We start from the raw sequence: 21,618 nt of genomic DNA, 5'->3' as shown, positions 1-21,618 counted from the left end.
GATACCAGTTGCTGATTTTCAGCCCAGTTATGATGTTAAATATGATCTGATATTTTACAGATATCTTAAAGATAGAAGGCAACTTTCATATCTTCTCAAACAATTTTTTTCTACCGGATCATGTGATACCAAACTTTTCTTAATATGGGTTATGATAAATTGAATAAAGAAGAATAAGAAACAATTAATTAAGAAGTATAGATATTAATTTCATCAAAAGACATATGTCTGCTGGCTGCAATCAGTAATGCATCTGATCAAAATTAGCTAAAACAGAGCGTAAAATGTTGAATAACAATCTTCGACAATTAACAGGTAGTCTGCTTGAAAGGATTTGTGTGATACAGTCATAGATGGGAATGGCATATAAATATTTTCAAGTATGTTTATTTTTGTAATCTGTATAATACAAATACAATCAGTAAACCACATATGAGGACACCACTAACCACTGACAGACCTTGCAAAGATGAAAGGACCATCCATTTCATATGTGTATCGATAATGTATATTATCAAAAACTGTGTATCATGAATGTTACCGATACACAGCAAATGTGTTTTGTTTAACCCTACTGTTCTGTATCAAAAAGTAAATTGAATGTTCATTCTTAATAAATGATATTTCAGAAAAGGTCTTTGTGTCCTTCTTTTTAATATGTCATTGTTTCTCTTTTATTTCCGTGCACTTATCAGGACCCACTTTGACTAAAATATTGAAACCATCAATACATATAAAACTCAAAAGAGATTACAAGTGAACAAAGTACTAGTCACATGTATGCTGGTCATGTGCGATCAGGCTTACCAGAACATAACAACATGCATATTATAATTTCTACCAACGTATATTCTAGAATTATTAAGTGGCATCATATATTCAAATTAAAGAGACAAGGTACACATACTGTACTATGGAAAGTAGAGAGTACAATAATTGTTTTAATGAACTTAAAAATGGCACTAATTCATAATGTTATTTTCAAAGTTTAAATGAAAAATTACAGAAAAACATGTGGTGTTCCGCTTCCTACATTTTAAGGTGAGCATGCCACACTCCTCACATGTAATTACCAATGCAACAATCTTTCGAGTAATTAACCTTGAGGATGATATATTCTTCAATTATCACTCAGTGGCTGACCGCACGTCGATGTCTTCTGTTTCATACTGGACATTAACATCAGTACCGGCGAGGACATCGCTATATGTTATCGTACAATGTAATACATATCACATGTTGGTTTTGTTTTAGTGATATGACGCCCAAAACATATATATCATCGACAAGGTCTTACATCTAGGACTAAACTATATGTTGATGTTGGTTTGTTTTGTTTTTGTTAGCAATGTCCACATTCTTGAGGTTCCAGAAATATGTAAATGCAAACATGTTGCAGGAGAATGTTAAATAACTTTCCTCCTAAACAGTGTGGTCCTTGATAAGTGAAAATAGCCCGCACGCAAATCTCTGTCTGTTGCGTTTTGAGGTGCTATTATACACGGTAGGTTAGCGTGCAGCATCTGTTGAGTTCATTTGATGCGCCAAACACGGTGAATTAATAGTAAACATTTTGTTGTACGCACAGGGCTTGTATCATTGATCATAATATAAATGTCAGTCATAAATGTAGCATAAAATCATACTTTGATTTTTTAAAATAATGTATGATTGACAGTTAAACTATAAGCAACGATACGAGCCTCTGGGGTTTTACACTCCTTTGTATATATTTTCTCGTGTATTTCTTAACGTCATTTTTATATATCAAATCAAATGTATTTTTATTTATCAGATGTTTCGTGAAAACTGAGATATAAGTGAATTCATATAATTGCTAAGTTAATTACTATAGACCTAGTTAATTTTGATGCTTTTGCAGTAGCTTGGGCTGAGCCATGCCCCAACGGACATTCTAATGTTTCTAACAAGCCTATTCTTCCACCGAGTACTCTGATAACCTGGGTCACATACGAGATAACGGAAACGTAAATGATTTGTCTCGTGATTATTTCAGTAGCAAACTTCTTTTATAAACTTTTAAATTACACGATCAGAACATTTAAAAGTCAGCAAATAAACAAGATTTTCCATTGCCAAGATAACACACGCGCAAAAGAGCTCTAAACAGCTACACAATAAAACATGACAGTATTAGGCAGTTTCTTACGGATTTATTAAATTTTATGTACAGTACATATCGTTCAAAGGCAATGATAATTTAGTTTTTGCAATAGTGAAACATCTGACAACTAATTGGCTTTTTCGTTGCGTGTAATAAGCCAAATTACACAATTTAGTCAGTATACGATTTTATTGGCTTTTGTGTGAATGTTAGGCATGGAAGAAAACGACGTTGTATATGTAGTTCTCCAAATCGTCCGGAAAAAAGAATCTGAGAGTTTATTAAGCCAAAATGCCTGAACATGAATGTTTATTTTTTCCAGATATTTGTGTTACAATTTAATAGTGGAGTTTGAGAAGTTTGATAAATTCTGAATCAAGGGGTTGCATCATATGTTTATTTTATATAGCATTCATTTTGGGGCAGAACGTTTATTTTCTTTGTATATTTGTTAACTGCATATCTTTGGGAAAGATTTTTTAAATTAGGGATTAGTGAATTAAACATCAATCACGAACGGTTATGCAAGGTATTAACTCTTTTCTTTGACAACTGTTAAAGTTTAATGGTTATACGCGACTTTCATGACGAATTGAATAAATAATCTTGTTACTGAAATGATTTTTCATTTATGCTTTTTAATGGAATCAATTTATATTTATTGTTGTAACCTGATGCTCATTAGGGCTGCACTTTGGAAATAATGAATGCTCTTAAAACAATAACATTCTTTGACAGAGACATTCATTGGGATTTACAGTAAATTCAAACCTGGAATTGCATAACTGTTCTTCAACAAAAGAATATTGATACAAACACATCATACAGGCCATCAAAGGTACATCAACACGTTCAGCATTGACCTTAATTTGGATTTCCACTAAGGTTTATACAAAACGTTCCTTATTAGGATTTTTGTCTGTAATTCGCTGTTTATTCTGTGAACTACCAGGTAAGTCACTACACCTTATGTTTTTTTATTTCATTTTTACTATGTAATATATAAATCAATTGTAGAATTTTACAAAACTTGCTGCGTTTCTTTTTAGTTTACTGTTACTTATTTTAAGAGCATAGACTCATAACACTACAACTGGATTTTATGTGACGCGTCATAAAATTTCTGAATATTAGAATTGATTTGGCGATATCACCATACATAAAGGTATTTGATGATCCTTGCTTTTTCTCCACTGTAATGATAATCATTTTCTTTTCAGCGGAACAAATTGTTGTGTCATCGGTATTGAATGACAATGTAAACATTGTGTGCAACTCTTTCTCAAGTACAGTGACCTCTTGGTATGGTCCTGATGAGTCTGGTCAGAGGATAAGATACACGAGTCAAGGGCAGACATTGATTCTGGACTCTGTGCCACGGAGAAACAGGCTTCATGTTCAAGTGTTTATATCAGAATCCAGTGTAAGCAGCCTAATCATTACTAATGCTATGAAGACAGATGCTGGTACATATGCTTGTAATAATGGTGATGGTGACTATACATTTACAGTTCAAATCACGGGTATGCATTAAAAAAAAAATATTTCCTGTTATTTATCATCCATTTGCTGCTGTTATACTACATCGATTACAAGAGTTCACGGTTCTTCATCTATTAAATATTGTCCATTGACATTTGCTATTTTCAACTACTTATTGATGAACAGAAGTGATAAAATTTGAATGGAGACATCCTAATCTGATGGTCTTTTAAACTGTTGTGCAAATAATAACACTCCATGACTACCATTATTAGTTTGACCTGCTGAGCTTCAGAAACACACGTTATAGCACTGTCTGCTTTATTCAGATACATACTTCATATCACTGTCTGCTTTACTCAGATACAGACATGTTGTCACTGTCTGCTTTACACAGATACACATATGGTGTCACTGTCTGATTTTCTCAGATACACATGGTGTCACTGCTTTACTCAGGTGCACATGGTGTCATTGTCTGCTTTTCTCAGATGCACATATTGTGGCACTGTCTACTTTACTCAAAAACACATACAGTGTCACTGTTTTACACAGATGCACATACTGTGTAACTGATTGGTTTACTCAGATAGACATGGTGTCACTGCTTTACTCAGATACACATATGGTGTCCCTCTCTACTTTACTCAGATACACTTCATCCTGCTGTCTGCTTTACTCATATCAGATACATATTAGGTGTCAAGACCTGCTGTACTCAGATACATATAGTGTCACTGACTGCTTTACTCAGATACATATAAGGTGTCAAGGCCTGCTGTACTCAGATGCATATGGTGTCACTGACTGCTTTACTCAGATACACATATGGTGGCACATCTTTAATTACAACCTAGTAGTTAGGACATCTGCCTCGAATGCGGGAGGTCGCGGTTTCGATCCCCGGCCCAGTCATACCAAAGGCTTACAAAACTGGTACTAACAGCTGCCTCGCTTGGCGCCCAGCTTTAAGAGTTTAGTGTTAAGGCTGGTTGGTCTGGTGTCAGGATAATGTGATTGGGTGGGACATCATTCTAAATGTCTGCGGCATGATGTTCCAGTGCTAGACATCACTAAAAACTGTCCCACTGCTGGCGTCGTAGCGATATGACTGATAAATTGTTAAAGCTACGTTAAAAATCCCAAACAACCACATATAATGATACACACATATGGTGTTACCGTCTGAGTTACTCAGATACACATATGGTGTCACTGACTGGTTTACTCAGATACACATATGGTGTCATTGTCTGCTTTACTCAGATACACATATGGCGTAACTGCTTTACTCAGATAACATACTGTGTCACTGTCTGCTTTAATCAGACACATATGGTGTCGCTGTCTGCTTTACTTAGATACACATGGTGGCACTGCTTTACTCAGATAACATATGGTGTCAATGTTTGCTTTTCTCAGATACACTTATGGTGTCACTGACTGATTTACTCACATACACATATGGTGTCACTGTCTACTTTACTCAGATACACATTGTTTCACTGTTTTACTCAGATACACATATGGTGGCACTGTATGCTTTACTCAGATACCCATATGGTATTACTGTCTGCTTTACTCAGATACGCATAGAGTGTCACTGTCTGCTTTACTCAGATACGCATATGGTTTCACTGTATGCTGTACTCAGATACACATATGGTGTCACTGTCTGATTTATTTTAATTCACATGTCTTATCACTTCCTAATTTACTCAATACATGTATGTTATCAGTGCCTAATTTAATCAATACGTATGTGGTAAAACTGCTAAAAAGTTTATTCCAATACACCTCTGGTATCTCTGACTTTTTCCAAATACATGTCTATTTATTATATTTTACCACTACTCATTCAACTTTTAACCTGCTAAGTCTCAGATACACATCTGGTTTATTTTTGCCTGCTTTATTCATATGCACATCTAGTATCACTGTTTGATTTATTCATATACATAACTGTTATCAATGACAGATTTACTTACATACAAATATGGAGTCACTGTCTGATTTACTTGAATACAAATTTGGTATCACTTTCAAGTTTCCTTCATTCATGTCAGTGCTTTACTTATTCAAATCTACACCGCTCGTTAATTTTACTTCAGTACGAATTTTGTACTGATGCCTGACTTACTGAAATACACATGTTGTATCAGTGACTTATTTAGTCAGATAACAAAATGTTATAAAGATTTATCACAACTGATGTCAGTTGAATTTTGTACTGATATGTATGCATATCCTTCACCTGAAATTGAGACAAATAATGTTTTAATTTTTTTTACCAAAATTGCTAAAATATCTAGAAACAAGTTGAACTGCCTTCAACGGCTAAAACTCACGAGCACACCTGTAATATAAATGAAATTTAAACATAACCATGTACATAGTGGTAATATATATTTAGTTGTGCCTTATTAGAAAGTTTTGTCTTACAATTGACATTTTATTTATCTGAGGTCAGACACCTATATAATTGGTTCCTTGAGGTATTTAAACAATAGTATTCGGGTGCATGACACTATAACTAATTTTCAATTCATAAAACAACAGCTGACACATAGTTCAAATCCTTTATATTGTCACTAAGTAGCAAAAATCAGTCCTGTGTATTCTGAAACAAAATACAGATTAGAATCCAGTGACATTAATTGACCGTACAATAATATTACAGTTCTCCTTTATATAAATGGATTTTTAATTTATTTAACTTAATGCCATAAAGATTCAATCTAAAAGTGTTACATGATCTTAATATTTTGCAAACTAAACCGTCATCTCTTGTTTTAAATCAATTATGTTGTAAATGGTATCAAGGAATTGATTGAAAATGGAATCTTTTACAAATTACGTGATGCACTAGGAATGTACAATATTGGACCCTATATCTTCACAATCATCTACACGTGGAATAGGTTTGCTATTTCTATCCCAATATCTAGGAAAGTCTGAGGTTTTATGTACAACGAAATATCAATATCGATGTAAAATTGATCAAAGAATGTATTCCAGCTAGAATGATTTAGATGGCTTGGTGTGAAGACTGCAATAGTTCGAAAACAATCGTTACCGTTACTCCACCCCTTTGTAAAAGGAGAAGTGATAGCTTCGTCTTAATATTTGGCTTAATTTAGGCTGTCGTGCATCGATTTATACCAATTTTGATGTACAATTTACCAAGGAATCAAGTGGAAAAGGAAGTATGAGATGACGTTGAATAAAATGTGCAATATTAACAACATATCGTTGTGTATAACCTTTTCCTTCGTTTTCGCCTACTAGAAAAATGTTTGCAAAAATAATTATATGAACGAAATGGTGCTTAAGCTTAAACGCAAGAGAATGACTACTATAACCCTTTACCTCATAGAGCATATTGCCTTTTAGCTCTTCGATACACATGTAGCAAAGTTATCCAGTGAAGTGAGCTATAAATAGAACACATGTTACCTAATCGACTCCATACACATAGTCCTGTCTGTTAACTCTTAAGCAATGTAGTGTATGCTACGTTTAACAGCAATTTAACCATTTTACATTTTTGGTACACATCTATTATATATGGACATTTGTAAGAGTAAAGTCCGATCATTATAGCTGTATAATTATTTGTTACATAATAATTTTCTATGTGCTTTAAAATTTTGAGAGAACTCGTTCACCGTCAAGTTAGTGAAGCCACGTGACCAATCGCAGCTGCTGTTTCTCGTACTCGAAATTTTCAAAAACAATTTGTCCGCGTCTATATCATTAAGTCATCTGAATTTTGATAATTTAGAAAAACTAATTGCTGCCTACACCAATATTAGAACCTTTATCTAAGTTATTAAAGCTTTCATAGTTGTGATTCTAATCTTGAAAACTTCGTAAGTACTGAACAAAATCAGCGACCTCCATTTTGAAGAGTGGATAAAACGACCAAATTACTTTAAATAGCAGATTTTAACCAGAGCTTAAACACTGACCACGTGATCTGACGTAATGGTCAAAAATACATCTAGTATCTAATATATGCTTTTCACCGAAGGTGGCCTAAGAAAACCTGCTTAAAATGGCTGATATTTACATCATGCATCAAAAGGCGCTTGTATGTGAATCCGGTAGTTGCGTCCAAAAGGCACTTGTATGGAAATCAAGTAGAGGCGTCCAAAGACGCTTGCACGAGGTACAAGGATAGTTCAAATCGAAAGCATTAGTAAAGTTCACATTGTGTCACTAATAAACAGAATATTAAAGGAATAAATGTGTCGCAGTTAGATTAACTCGATCTCTCCATATGCTGACATTTGTTTGATCACATGGCACTATGGCATCGGCGTTCACTTGACCTCGTATAGCAGAATGCAATGCAGTGAGCATACAAACGCAGGGAACCAGATTAACTATGGTATATATATTAAAAGGTAATCCAGTAATACATGCCTTTCATTCACAGTCTTAGCCCTAAACATACACCTAAAACCTCAAAAATCACGAGGGCCAAAACGTTGGGTCACTATATTTAATTATGTGTTGATGGATTGCATGTCCAATGTTTTATTCCGAAAAACATGGTGCATGTACTAAACATGTGAGCCACCCCATGAAATAAAAGTATCAGGTATTGTAATATTTATGATGGTCTTCATTCTAGTAAATGTTTTGTTATGATACATTTTCACCTCTTTGTCAGACCCCAATACGACAGTGTATGTGACTGAGGGCACCCAGTCTGTGCTCACATGTCCTCTGACGTCCGTGATAAAAGGCCTATCTTGGAGTGGACCACATAGCGAAACTGCATATAACATTAGAGGGACGACTACACTTAATATCAATGGACTACCAGCTGAGTTTGTTTCCCGCCTGGCGGTGCAACCAACAACTGGAGCTCTGATCATTAACAACACTCGGAGGTCAGATGACAATCTGTATAAATGTAATATTGGAGGTCCTATAAATTATGTCCAGCTCGCAGTCTTGGGTAAGAGTTTTATGTTTATACTCTCTTGTTCATCCATCCATCCATCAATCCGTATCTCACTTTCTGAATCTATAATATGCACATATGTAAAAGATAAGCGCATTTAAAACATAGACATGTGCCACCCTATTTATAAATACTTTGAAGCAACCCATATAACATGTACATAGAAGAATGCACAAGTGACTTTTAAACATACTGTTTGTCCGGATTTCATTGTTCTCAATATAATATTACTGTAAGTATTCATAGATAACACAGAGAAGCAATAAAGTCAATACATGATTGAACTATGGCCTTTTTCTGACTGAATCGACACAACTATGACTTATTGTGCCATGTTAATGCATCTTTTTTCAGAAAGAGCTATTTTCTTAAAATAACCACTTGCAGTAAAGCTGACATGTATTTCCAGAACACCCCACATTGCAGTTGCGTTCTTAATCATACAACGCTTGCCCTGCAATGACGCCCCTTAATGGAGCAATAATATACTAAAATTCACCACCATGCATTGACCGGGACATCTATGGCTTCTCGACCATGGAGCGGTTGAATGACATTTCTGATTGATTTTTGAACAGCCAGTCAATGTCGGCCACCCATGGAAATACTGATATTTGTATCTCTATACTTTATACACACATACATATATATCTGAGACTGACCTACATTTACATTTATCTTGTTCCTTTCCCCCAGATATGTTATTGAGTCCATGAATGTACCTTCATCAACATACCATGGTAAGAAGTGGGGATAGGTTTCTAATGATTTGCTCCCTCCCACTAAATTAAAACCAGAAATGAACAAACAGAAATATACAGTCACATGAAATTTGACTGTCCTTTTTTTTCTTGGAGACTCGTATTGGGTATTATGCACGATATGATTAAATGGATAAATACAGTATACTTTTGCTTTGGTGCCGTTTCGAGGAAAGGTAGGCCGTCAGAGAAATATAAATTTAAGATCCATCACTTTAGAGATAGAGAGAAAGAGAGAGAGATAGAGATGGGGCATCAATCACATGTCTTCCACTTAATCAATTTTAGTTGTAATGCATTGTACCAAATACAGAAATCCACTAAATGATCTTGAAAGAAATTGGTCTGCTTGTTTCATTTGTTTGTCTATATAGCCAGATGCGCCATTACTTTCAAGCGGGGAATCGCATTGAAATAGTTAAATGTATAAGATATATATTATGATTTGGTTATTGACTCAACATTTCCCATCTGACAGATTAGGCTTTTTTTCTATTATGATAGTAATGTTTTTATATTTTGCCTTATATGAATAATCAAATTTTGGGACACGTGTACACAACCATGCAGAATGCCTTAAATTGGTTGAACAAAAGAATTGATATTTTTCGACATTATAATCCATTTCAACAAACTTTGAGGTTAATCAAGAAACTATAATTTGATTTGAAAAGTACAGTGCCTTAAGTCTGCAAAAGATCAGCTCAAACTGTCTTTATTATGGAGATATCATTTAATTTTCTATTGGGCTATTTATTTGAAGAAAACAAAACTTGTGATAAATGAAACAATTACATTTTTTAAAAACAGTTGAAAAGAACGATATAATCCCATTGATTAAATGACCAGTATATTACCATACATTATAAATACAGTTAGAATTGCACTAAAGCTCATAGCTGTGTACATGCATGTTCAGTTCCAGGACTGGATCATTACATGATAAGGACGAAAATGCGGATATCGTTTAAGTGTAACTTCAGTATTTTCTGTTTTGTTTTGTGTTTTATTTTAACAGAAGCGGATGTCATTGGGAATTTAAATGTACATATATCATAGGATACCTTTCATGTTTAAACAGTAGGATAACTTTACACTGTCAAAGAGAAACTCAATAAAGTCTTGTTAAGTCTGTTTTTATTTTTGTTCTGATGTATTGGAATACAGTAAAAGCGTAAACTTGTTTCAGAAGGTGTCAATCAGCCTCTCATCAAAAAAAAAGTACTGAAGTATTAGTACAGTTTTGAGTCATTGCGTCTATGTCAGTATAATGTAAAATTTGATTTGACATTATATTTATGACATTATTTTCATTAGAACTAAGACACATTTAATCATGTGGTAACAATATAAACAAATTGGTTTCTCTCTCTCTCTCTCTCTCTCTCTCTCTCTCTCCATGAACCACTATAGAGGATGTTTGTAGGGGTTCATATACAGTAAACCATTCCCATTTGATTGAAACCATTGTCACTTAATAATGGTCATCCTTGACGACCATGCGAGAAAGCGTGGTGTGCAGAGAAGTTCTTCATGAGCTGCCATGGCAACTTCATCAGCACGTGCAGGGAGATAGTGGTGGATTTGTTTCTTAATCCTTTCTACTCTTTCCACACCATTTGTGTTACTTGGGGTTCTGGAAATACATGTAAGATGTACACTATTTTCTAATAATTGCCATAGAATAGGAGTATAGATTCCCATTAATGTCATAATGTTAAACCTGTATAGTATTATTAGTGTTGCATAAACCTTTAAAGTCATCAATATTCCATGCACATTGATGTCTTTCTTCTACTACTATATCTTCAAACAATGAATTGGTTTGCCTTTACGGTTTACAAACCTTCGAATTTTTACCTTTAGTATCACCCCAAAATCCAGTAATTACTAACGCAACAGAGGACATTGGGTCAGGGAGGAGGGTATCACGGGTAACAGAAAACAGTCAGATCACCTTTGTCTGTCAGGTCAGGGGAGGTAACCCACAATCTTATGTGAAATGGTTACGTGGTGGCGTGACTAGTTCAGAGGTCCCTGCGAGTAATTCTTCACAATATAATGCAGATGGCACATATGATGTAACATCAATAGTGATTATAATGGCAACACGATCTGAAGACAGAGTCACGTATCTATGCCAGGCTGAACATAGAACTTGGACATCTCCACAAAATGCCTCAGTGGAACTGTATCTCACATGTAAGTAGAGTTTATTTACTTGGATTTAATAGAGTTATATCCTTTGATTTTATAATTTTGTCAATAAGTCCACTACATATGTGTTAAATTATTCATTTTGTAAGTGTCACATTGCACGATGATCATTGTATACCAATCAAAACTCCCGCTCAGCTACTTTAGGGATTGCTGTGAAGTCAAAATGAATGTGCCACCCAACTGTAATGTATCACTACTTCTTCTTAATGAATGGTTCAAAGTGGACAAATTTGGTTTGGGGGCTGTGCTGCACATACCAGCGGTTGTAAGATATGACTGTCCTTAAATAATGACATGCGATACTCTGACCCACAAGGAGTCTAATTTTGTACAGCAAGGAGAATCAAGGCAAAGACAGCACAAGTTTTAGTTTCCTAAACAATGCTTATTTCCACAGGACGTGCAGAGAGCCAAGAGGCACTGAAGCAGAGCAGTCTCACTCTGTAGCTGCCCACCCTATTTGCTGTCCTGGGTTACACTCTTTCGACTTTAAATTTAGCATGATCATCTGGCTAACTGATTAAAATGCTGTTAGAAAAAGCATAAAACAGCAGGTAAAGAACAAGAAAGGAAGAATGAAGACTTGTGCCACAAAATGAAAAAGATGGGGTTATGATGCTAAATAGGACAAGTAATGACCTAAAAATGAGGTAACAGAACTGTTGAAGGGAAATGCAATACAAAAGTTTCATTTGCAAGAAATGCATGGGGAGATTTAGAGGATTAATGGCATTTATAGTCATAATCTCAATTGTTATGACTCGAGAAAGCAAAGCCAATAAGCTTCATAAAATTCAACATATAATTAAATTCCTTCTAATATAAAATTAACAGTTGAAAGGAATTGATAGTATTGTGAATCAAATGCCTAATAGTCATAAAAGCTCTAACGCAGATCCAAAACTACATTGTTCCAAATGAACTACAATATTGAATGTTTCTGTGTATTAATAACCTTGAATAGGCTGATATGCAAACAATCTTGATGTATCACTAAGGTATAAACCAGAATGACCTTGAATAAAATAAAAAAATTCCCCCAAAAGTGATTTAGTCCGAAAGTCAATAATTATGATCACAACAACCATATAAACACACGAGACACAATAAAATCACTAGGATGTAGGTTAAATGTTTGCAGAACTTTCAAAAGTTGGTAAAGAAGGCTAGACCTTGACCTTAAATAACACTAACAAATAATTATATAGTCAGGTGCCCCTGCATTATATAGACGATGACAAATGGGTAATGATTTAAAAGTGAATGAAACGAGTTGAATAACTGCAGCGTTTGCGAGCCTAGGTAAGGAAAAGCTGGACATTATTAAAAAAGTTTCATAACTTTAGTATTAAATCATTACCCATTTGAGACTTTTATTTATCACATAGCTTTTATTTCATTGCAAATTAATATAAGTAGAAAGAAAACCCAAATAATATCGTATATTCTGACCTTTCATTTGTTGTGCGTAAAAAAATGTCCCAAACAAAGTTTAAAAGTAGATTATACTTTTCTTGCATTACATAAGTTAAAGAACAATCATCAATCAGAATAAACAACATTTTACACAGACGAAATCATTTTTCAACACCGAATGTCCAATGATCGTGATGTCACATTGTTTGATGAGGTACCAGTTATAATGCAGTAGATGGTCCACGTCTACATAACCTAGCATGTCACTTTCACAACAAAAACATACGTTGTTGTAATATTCATTTAAGAGAAGGTTTCCCAGGTGCAGAAATTAGCAAATTTACTGTAATGTATCTTCGACAGGATATTTACAGTGTTTGATTTGAGTTTCCTGTGTGTGTGTGTAGTTTTTAATAGGTTTTCGCCCAGGTTCTTCCTCCACTAGTCATATTGGTGGCCATGTATAGACTATTGTGTGCTAAAAAATGGCATTGAACCCCACGATAAAAACAACAACAATGACCATAACTACTTGCTGATATTTTCATTCGACTTATTCAGTGGCTATGAAGAACGTATCTTGAATCTATATGTGTACAGTACCAAAGACAAGTTATATGATGATGGAGCATCATTTGCATACTTGTGTGAAAACTTCATCCTTCTTGTTAATTTGATGACCACTAGGGTCAAATTAATTTGTGGCTGGACATGACTGACATGCACACCATGGGCATAATCATCATTTATATTAAATAGTACCTGTTTCTAATAATGTTCTACACGAGTAATAGATTAGCTAATAATAGACAAGTTTGATCCCATGCTGGACAAGAGTTGGAATGTTGTAACTGTTTGATAGTCATTGTGCATGGTCCTTATCATATCAGTTAAGCTGGCAAAATGTGTCACGCTTATGACGCAGATGAAGATGTTTCCAGCCGGGAAGTGATTCTAAATTTTTGTCATCACAACGCTGAAATTGGTCTCATAGCATACTTTGCATTCTCAAGTAATTTTTAGTATTACTACAGGCCACAAGTGGAACTAGGCAAGTTCGCATTTGTTCCATTGTTTTTGATAGTGTTATGTATGGTTGATGTTTGACAAGAGGATCCATAGCCACAAGTTTAAGTGATTTGTCCTTTGTGTCATATTTCATTGCAACTTTAGGTTTCATGTACATTCGCATCACAATGGACAAAATAATTTTACTCAGGAAGGTGTTAAGTACTTCCCACCAGATACTTGCTTTTTTAAAATACAAGTGTGTAGTTAGAGGATGATTCAGGAATTCAGCTTAAGGAATTATATAAATAGCTGGCGGTTGGTTTTCTCAATTGTGTGGCATGCTTAGACTCAGCAGATGCTTTAAAGCTGCCCATTATGTGTGTGCTGGAATAAAATATTTTTTTCCACAGTTTCCATACTTGTTGTCATCCTTGCGAGCACAGCCTGTGCCATTAAACAAAGTTGTACATTTCATTTTGCATCCAGAGGTTTTGTTCTAAATTTGTAAAGACCTGAAATGGCTAGCATTGACAGCATGTCCTCCATTTTGTCAGGGCATTTGCAGTCAAGCAGTGACACTGTTGCATAAAGGATTCCAAAAAAGGGACACTGAAAAATAGAGTTCATAATGCAGTCATGATACTATACAAATAAGATGGTCTTATTTGTTAAGACAGTATTGTCAATTTATGTTGTTGCCTGCACGGTACTGCCCTATTTTCCTTGGACAGCTGCATTATTCAGACATGATTTTCCTTCATTTTAAAGCGTAATTCCGCTTTTCTCCTGATGAGACAAATTGTATCCTCAATGTATTCTGCTTTTATATCATCTCTAATCAGGTTATTAAAAGACAGTCTGTCTGGTTGTCTGGTATTATTCAATTATGATCCAATTGAAGTATTTATTCCATTTATTAGTTTATGCATGATCATTAAAAGAATATTCTGGTTGGTCAAAAGTTTATATTCTTCCGATTCATCTTCGTATAATGGAAACTGATGGAAATCAAAATATAGAATCATGGTTGCCAAAATTGCATCTTGAGTTTTGAAAGGGAAAACAACACAAAATATTTGGATAAAGGTTTTAAAAACGTGTAGATATTGGAATAGTTCAAGTAGAAAGTTGACGGAAATAACTTAGTCGTTCATAAGAAAACTGATTGCCAATGGACTAGCATTCTTTGATCTTTGCAAGAAAGATTTGAATTATGCGACTCGTGGATGGAAGTGCTTGTAGCAGCAGACACCAATTCCAAAAGAAGAAGCATACAGAGAATGTTATTATGAAATCTAATATCAGAAACACAAATTACAGCCAATACAAGGAGGTGCTTGAAACGAAAGACAATCATTGTCGAGAAAGAAGAAAGAATTGAACAATGACTCAAAAAAGTCATTGGTGACAAAAAGGAAAGCAAAGAAAATATCCAAGGTTGCAGAAGAGCAACACCGGCATGTCTATATCAACAGTCTTTACCCAGTGTGGTAAAAGACTTGAATATATGCAATCATTTCCATATACATTAATATTGTTTTTTTTAACAGATTTTATTTTCAAAGGAGTTAAAAGTAATATAGCGTTTACTTTAAATACAAACAAAATATTGTAACAAAATTACTATGTGAATACTGTCACACGCATTTAGTAATTTCAGCATTAATAGCATAGGAGAAAAAGTTGATGTGACAGTGAATATCATGAAGTTCTTCAAGTATTATTGAATGTTTTATCAGACATTTAAAAAAAAGAATTTTGTTTTGAATAAAGTAATAATTTTCTAGTATATTATAATATTGTCTAACAAGATCGGTATTTTATGAGCATACAATGCATATTTAGCTAGGAGCCCGAGGCCTCCTGTTCCCTAGGTCTGGGCCACGCACTGCCTCATGCCACCACATTGCGGAAGAACCCCTGCACATATTTCATTTTTTGGTGGGGTGGAGGACCGAAATATGGAGCTAGTCAGATCCCATAATGAATAAAGTATTCTTATTTTTGTTCTGTTTAAAACTGTAAAGAAATGTATTAAAGAGACATGTCATTTACGATACTTGTATAGCATGTACGTATCCGATTACGGAAGATGCAGCCTAGACCATGGCAGTCACCTGAGAAAGTACTGAAACAACGACATTTACAATATAAGGGTTCAACCCCCCATATAGGCACAAATGTGTCGTCACTGGGGTGGTGATAGGCCAGCACGAATAAATAAGAATAGTTGTATGCCCATAAATCAACACGAAATAGAACAAAAACGGGAAGATGAGCTGAAAATTTGTTTAAACAATATTAAAAACCAACAGATTTAAATCCATTAAAAATCGATAAAAAGTAGTTGGGTGCCAGATAGTGATTGATCATGTGTTACTCAAGATGATCATGCGATATTACATACAGATTATCTGCTTTGATTGGCTCTTTGAATCCATGTCAACCAATAGGAAGAGTTATGATCATGCACACAAGCTCCATGTAGGCAGCGAGTAAAGAGGTCATTAATGGCTTCTTGCACAGTTCCTTAAGCAGTAGTAGTGGTCAAAAGGCCAATCCGAACCCTGTGTACAATATCAAAAGGGAATGACTGCAACCACGCTGATTGATGTTGAATATATATTGAATGAATTTCTTTGGTAATTGTTATATTTTATTTCCATTAAGTGTGAACACACCCCTTGGCTAATTGCCAAATGGAAAATTAAATTTTAGAACGAAACTTGTAAAGATTCAGAGGTCTGTCCAGGCTGAATTTTAATAGTTAATATTTAATCAAGCACTCGCCAATTGAACCCCTAACTATACAAGTTAATCATGTTCTGTTATGTATATTGTAAAAGGTATTGATTTTTGTTTTGAGCTTGAGGAATCCGCCTGTTATTATTAGCAGCTCAGTTTAGACATTGACAGGTGACACGGGCAATGTCTAAATTGTATGTCAAATTGGTTTTCCAGCAATTCACAGTAGTTGAAAAAAATATATTGCTGTATTTCCTGAAATCTTTCATTTCATCTGACTAGTGATTCATAATTAAATTGTTGTTTTAATAATAATAATAATAATAATAATAATAATAATAATAATAATAATGATAATAATAATAATAATAACAGTGAGTGATTGTGGGAATTCATACAGTTGAATTAGCTTGACAAGAACTAGATGCAATTAAGAAATATTGCAGTCCCTGATTCTGTCAAACAGCAACTCAAACAGCACCAGGACTTTACATAAGGTACAAAGCAGATGCATCCCAATAAATGTTTACACAAACTGAGCCAATACAAAATCCTCGTGACATTACCAAGCTGATATTGCTGGTCACCTTCAACACCTTTCGCCACCAGGTCAGCCACCACCCGAAGTTCAACTACAACCACCGCCACCAAAAGTTAAAACCAACATGATGTATAAATTTACTGTGGAAAGTATTAATGCTATCACGGATAAAACCAAATACTTCATATTGCCACATTAAGGTAACAAGAAAAAGATATAAAACCTGCAAGTTATGACGATTGGCATACATATCATATTTTTCCGGTCCTTAGCAGGTCAAAGGTGATGATGAAAAGTTTTAACTTTTTAACCGGCCAGTAGATGATTGTACTGAACAAAAAATCAAGAAAGGAGACAAAGACAAGAAATGAATTGTCAACTTCAAGAAGCAGGCAACAAAAAGAAAGTAAAGTCTAAAACTAGGTCTAAAGCAATGAAGGAAAATAAAAAGGCTGGGTCAGAGGCACTCCAGCAGCACTCGCCTGATCAACCGGATCCAAATAACGAATCACCTGAAGGAGAAACCGGAAGTGACCTTGCCACTCTTGTTCATTATCATAAGAAACAAAATTCGCCAGTGATTTAGGATAAACTTTGCCCAAATAGCATCCTCTATGATGTTGATCGACTAGAACTTCTGATAGGTGGAAGACGAGCCGGTAATTATTCTCAATAAATCACCAATAAATGGGTTGCTATTTATCGGCGTTTATTTACTGGTGTATTCATGGACATCAGCATATTTTGGGCACTAATCGATGAAATTACTGATGATCACTACAGTAAATGATCGATGATATCAGCGAAAACAAAATAACATGATTATACCCAATGCCAAGTGTGGACCTGAAAACGTCAGGGTGATAAATTCACGATTACTGGTTTATAAAGTGATATGTGGAGATGGAGTCGGCGATATTATTCAAGTTTTATTTAGAAGGATAGCCCTAAAAGCTATCCCAATTGCAAAACAATTATGCATGAAAAGCCATCGAAATCGTTGGTGATAGAGGTATTGGCACTGCTGGTGATGCTGCTGGTAAAGCATTTTCAGCGTTCAAAGACACACTCGTGTGACAGGTACGACGATATCCGTAGCCGATAATACTGAGAAACACCGAAGTGATGCCAGCAAGTGTCAGTAAAATAATAAATCAAACCTGCAAATGAACAGTTGAAAGAATTAGCTGGAGTGCCATACCTGAAGAAACAACAAGTCTCTGAGACAGAAACAAATTTAACTGCAAGTCTGTTTATAGGAAGTGGTCAGGCTCGAGGGATATTTTAAAGAACAAATAATATCATAAAATGTTAAATCGTGTATCTGATCCCGCATTCGAAATGGACGCGCAAGTCATCAAAGATGAATTGTTGCATAATTATCAGTATTATTCTTATGATGCGAGTGTACCTGATGCACATGGAAGAATTGACCTGCAAGTTCAGGAAAAAAGCAAATATATCTTGCCCGCCAAGGCATTTATTGAGATCGAAGGTCAATTTTTGAAAACAGACAATACAGTATACCGAGTAGGAGATCGAGTTGTTTTTGTTAATAGAGGTGTTATGGCGTTGTTTAGTAGTGCCACCTACATCTTTGTTGGAAATAATATTGAATCATGTCTAGACGTTGCCAGGACGATAATGGGTCTGGAAAGATATTCCAATAATTAGTTGTGGTCTGCTGGTCCATTAATGATGATTTGCAAAGATGCCTCTGATTACCCCGAGATGAACGGGGCGGAAGTCACATCAGTGAATGTAAATTTCAACCAGGCTTCTGCCTCGCAGATCATTGTTAAATAGCAATGAAGACGTTTCATGCACAGTTCCACGGTCGCACTTCTTTGGATTCTGTAGAGATATCAGAAAGGTTATTTTCAGTGTTAAACACACAATCGTATTAGTTCAATAAGCTACGGACACCTACGCAAACTGGTATTAACCTGGTGTTGATGATGGTAAGGCCAAACTGACAAAACTTACGTTGTGACGTCGAGAATGACAACATCACTCATTGAAGAGAAACAGCTGATCTCTTTCATGGATAGCGGTAGTAAGTTAAAGCTGTCGTGTTTGACGATGACCACATACATCGTCCAGGGTAACGTTGCTGGTTTATTCACATGGTAAGTAACATCACAGTAGGGAGTTTCAGTAATACGATATATATATATATATATATATATATATATATATATATATATATATATATATATATATATATATATATATATCTATATATATATATATATATATCACTTCATGAAAACGCCTTAGTAGGTTCACAAGCCCGATACCCAATGATGTTTGACACTCATGAGGTTAGAGAAGTATCTCTGAGAATAAATGGACGTCAAGAACCATCTGAAGAAGTGCTGGTCTATTTCAACTACAATCTTGTTGCCCGTGTATACTATTTGTGAATGACATTCATGGGGCATGATCAGAATGTTGATTCCGGTTGGCAGGTATCTCAACGGGACTTTATAACGCTATATCCGATCTACTATTTCTCATTTGAACATTTTAGATTTCTTTAGACAATTAGACACTGCTATACATGTTCGATCTCAAATAGGTGTATTAACTACTGGCCCTGGTGGTTACAGAGCAATTGCTGTTGTACTATCGGACAAAACAATGTTGTATGAAGGCGTTGGTGTATGAATGAGAGTCATGCAATTAGATCATGCATGATGTCAGAATGTCATATCATCATGTCAACATTACTGTGACACTGGTCAGATTAAAAAGCACCAATTGGCATCAGAGATGTATTCTGGGGCAACACTATCACTGAAATTAGCGGTGTTACAAGGCCCACTTGTGTTATCGATGAAACTATGTCAAATCAAACACTACAGTGACGTTAATAAAAAAAAAATGGCGTGGGACTTGATATTTCCTCGAATTCTGTCAGCGATACAACAAAGACCGGTGGCATATTTCCACTTCCAGCGGCGATACCGGTGCTGGTTGCCGCCACAGCTACAGCTGTTGCAAAACCAGCCGTTTTGGAGCCGTTGGAACAACTGCCGGAATGGCAATGATAAAGGCAACAGGACACGGTCTAAAAACATGGTATGATACTACCGGGGACATTTTGTTAAAACGCCCCATGTCTAATTTTGATTTACCTGATGCTGCTTTGTCATTAAACATAACAAACTTAAGAGATGTTTTCATGGATGACCAATTGCAGGAAAACCCAAACCGTATTGAAACTGGTATCATTGATCTTTTTATCATGCTGGTCCAGGTTCATGTTGGGTAGCATATGCGCTTGACCCACATGGTGTTGTTTGCTTTGATTTGTGTTGATTGGATCCACTGAAAGAATTTGTAAAGTACATTGGCTTATCCGGTGACATAACAATCGGTTATTCAACATTACCAGCATCGACATTAATGACTCAACCTATACGCAGTCCAGAAGTACATGCCGTACTGAACGCAATGTCTGCGTCATCGGTGCCGCCGCATTAAGTCGTTCACAAATATACAAGCAGACAGCATCATTTTAAACAGGTTTAATAATTGTAATGGTATATATTTACAAACGATCTGCTACACGTACGTGCCCGGGTATAGTTGATTTGTCTGCGTATGTGATATGAGAAGAGGTCGCAGACCTTGATTTTGGACAAGGTTAAGTCTCGCATAAAAGGTTACATTACAATAGTATGTAGTGCTTAAAAACTTGCATATCAAAATGCAAACTGAAGCTAATTAACATTTTATGCTAATACCACGTGATTATTGGTAGCCCAGGCAACCTGTTCCCAATTAATAAGTCATTTTCATAGCTTTGAAGTACGGTAAGTAGACCATCTTCATGAAGATAATGAGTATACTATCATGAATTTATTCCCATGTATTGGGTAGGATAATAAACAAACATTCGTTATTGCCTGACTATTTTTGTCTGTTTAATATATGTCCATCCACTGTAATTTGATGCATGTCTATCCACCAGCAAATGCAGCCTAGTCAAATGTATTAAACCATCAATTGTATGGGTAGCTTCGAAAAGAATTCAATATTAGTAATATCTCCATCCAGTATTTAATTGTCTTTAATGAGTGATCAATATCATCATCTGCCATACTAGCACATGCAAGCTTTATCAATGTGTACATGATATATGAGAAAAACTAACTACATATATTTTATTTTAGTAATTAGGATTCTGAATATGTTTATGACAAACAGTTTGGTATTGAGATAGAAACACAGGCATGCTTTTTAGTTTTAAGCAATATGTATGAGACACTCAATAGTGATTTGTGTTATATGTTAGTTTAAATAATATTTAGCAGTGTACAAGTTAGAATGATTA

At 35.2% G+C, this 21,618-nt stretch overlaps 1 protein-coding gene across 1 annotated transcript in view; it reads left to right on the top strand.

Moving 5' to 3' along the window:
- LOC149782381 (nephrin-like) overlaps positions 1-21,618 on the top strand; it is a 129,813-nt gene that overhangs the window by 8,349 nt on the left and 99,846 nt on the right. The window contains exons 3-5 of the mRNA XM_089933776.1: positions 3,346-3,648; positions 8,286-8,576; positions 11,210-11,545. Coding sequence (XP_089789902.1) covers positions 3,346-3,648; positions 8,286-8,576; positions 11,210-11,545 — 930 coding nt within the window. The remainder of the gene's footprint in view (positions 1-3,345; positions 3,649-8,285; positions 8,577-11,209; positions 11,546-21,618) is intronic.

Source organism: Sinohyriopsis cumingii, chromosome 15, assembly GCF_028554795.1.
Source record: "Sinohyriopsis cumingii isolate HCF-2022 chromosome 15, ASM2855479v2, whole genome shotgun sequence".
NCBI lineage: Eukaryota > Metazoa > Mollusca > Bivalvia > Unionida > Unionidae > Sinohyriopsis > Sinohyriopsis cumingii.
Note: the sequence above shows the minus strand (reverse complement) of the source record. Positions and strands in the feature narration are given on the sequence as shown.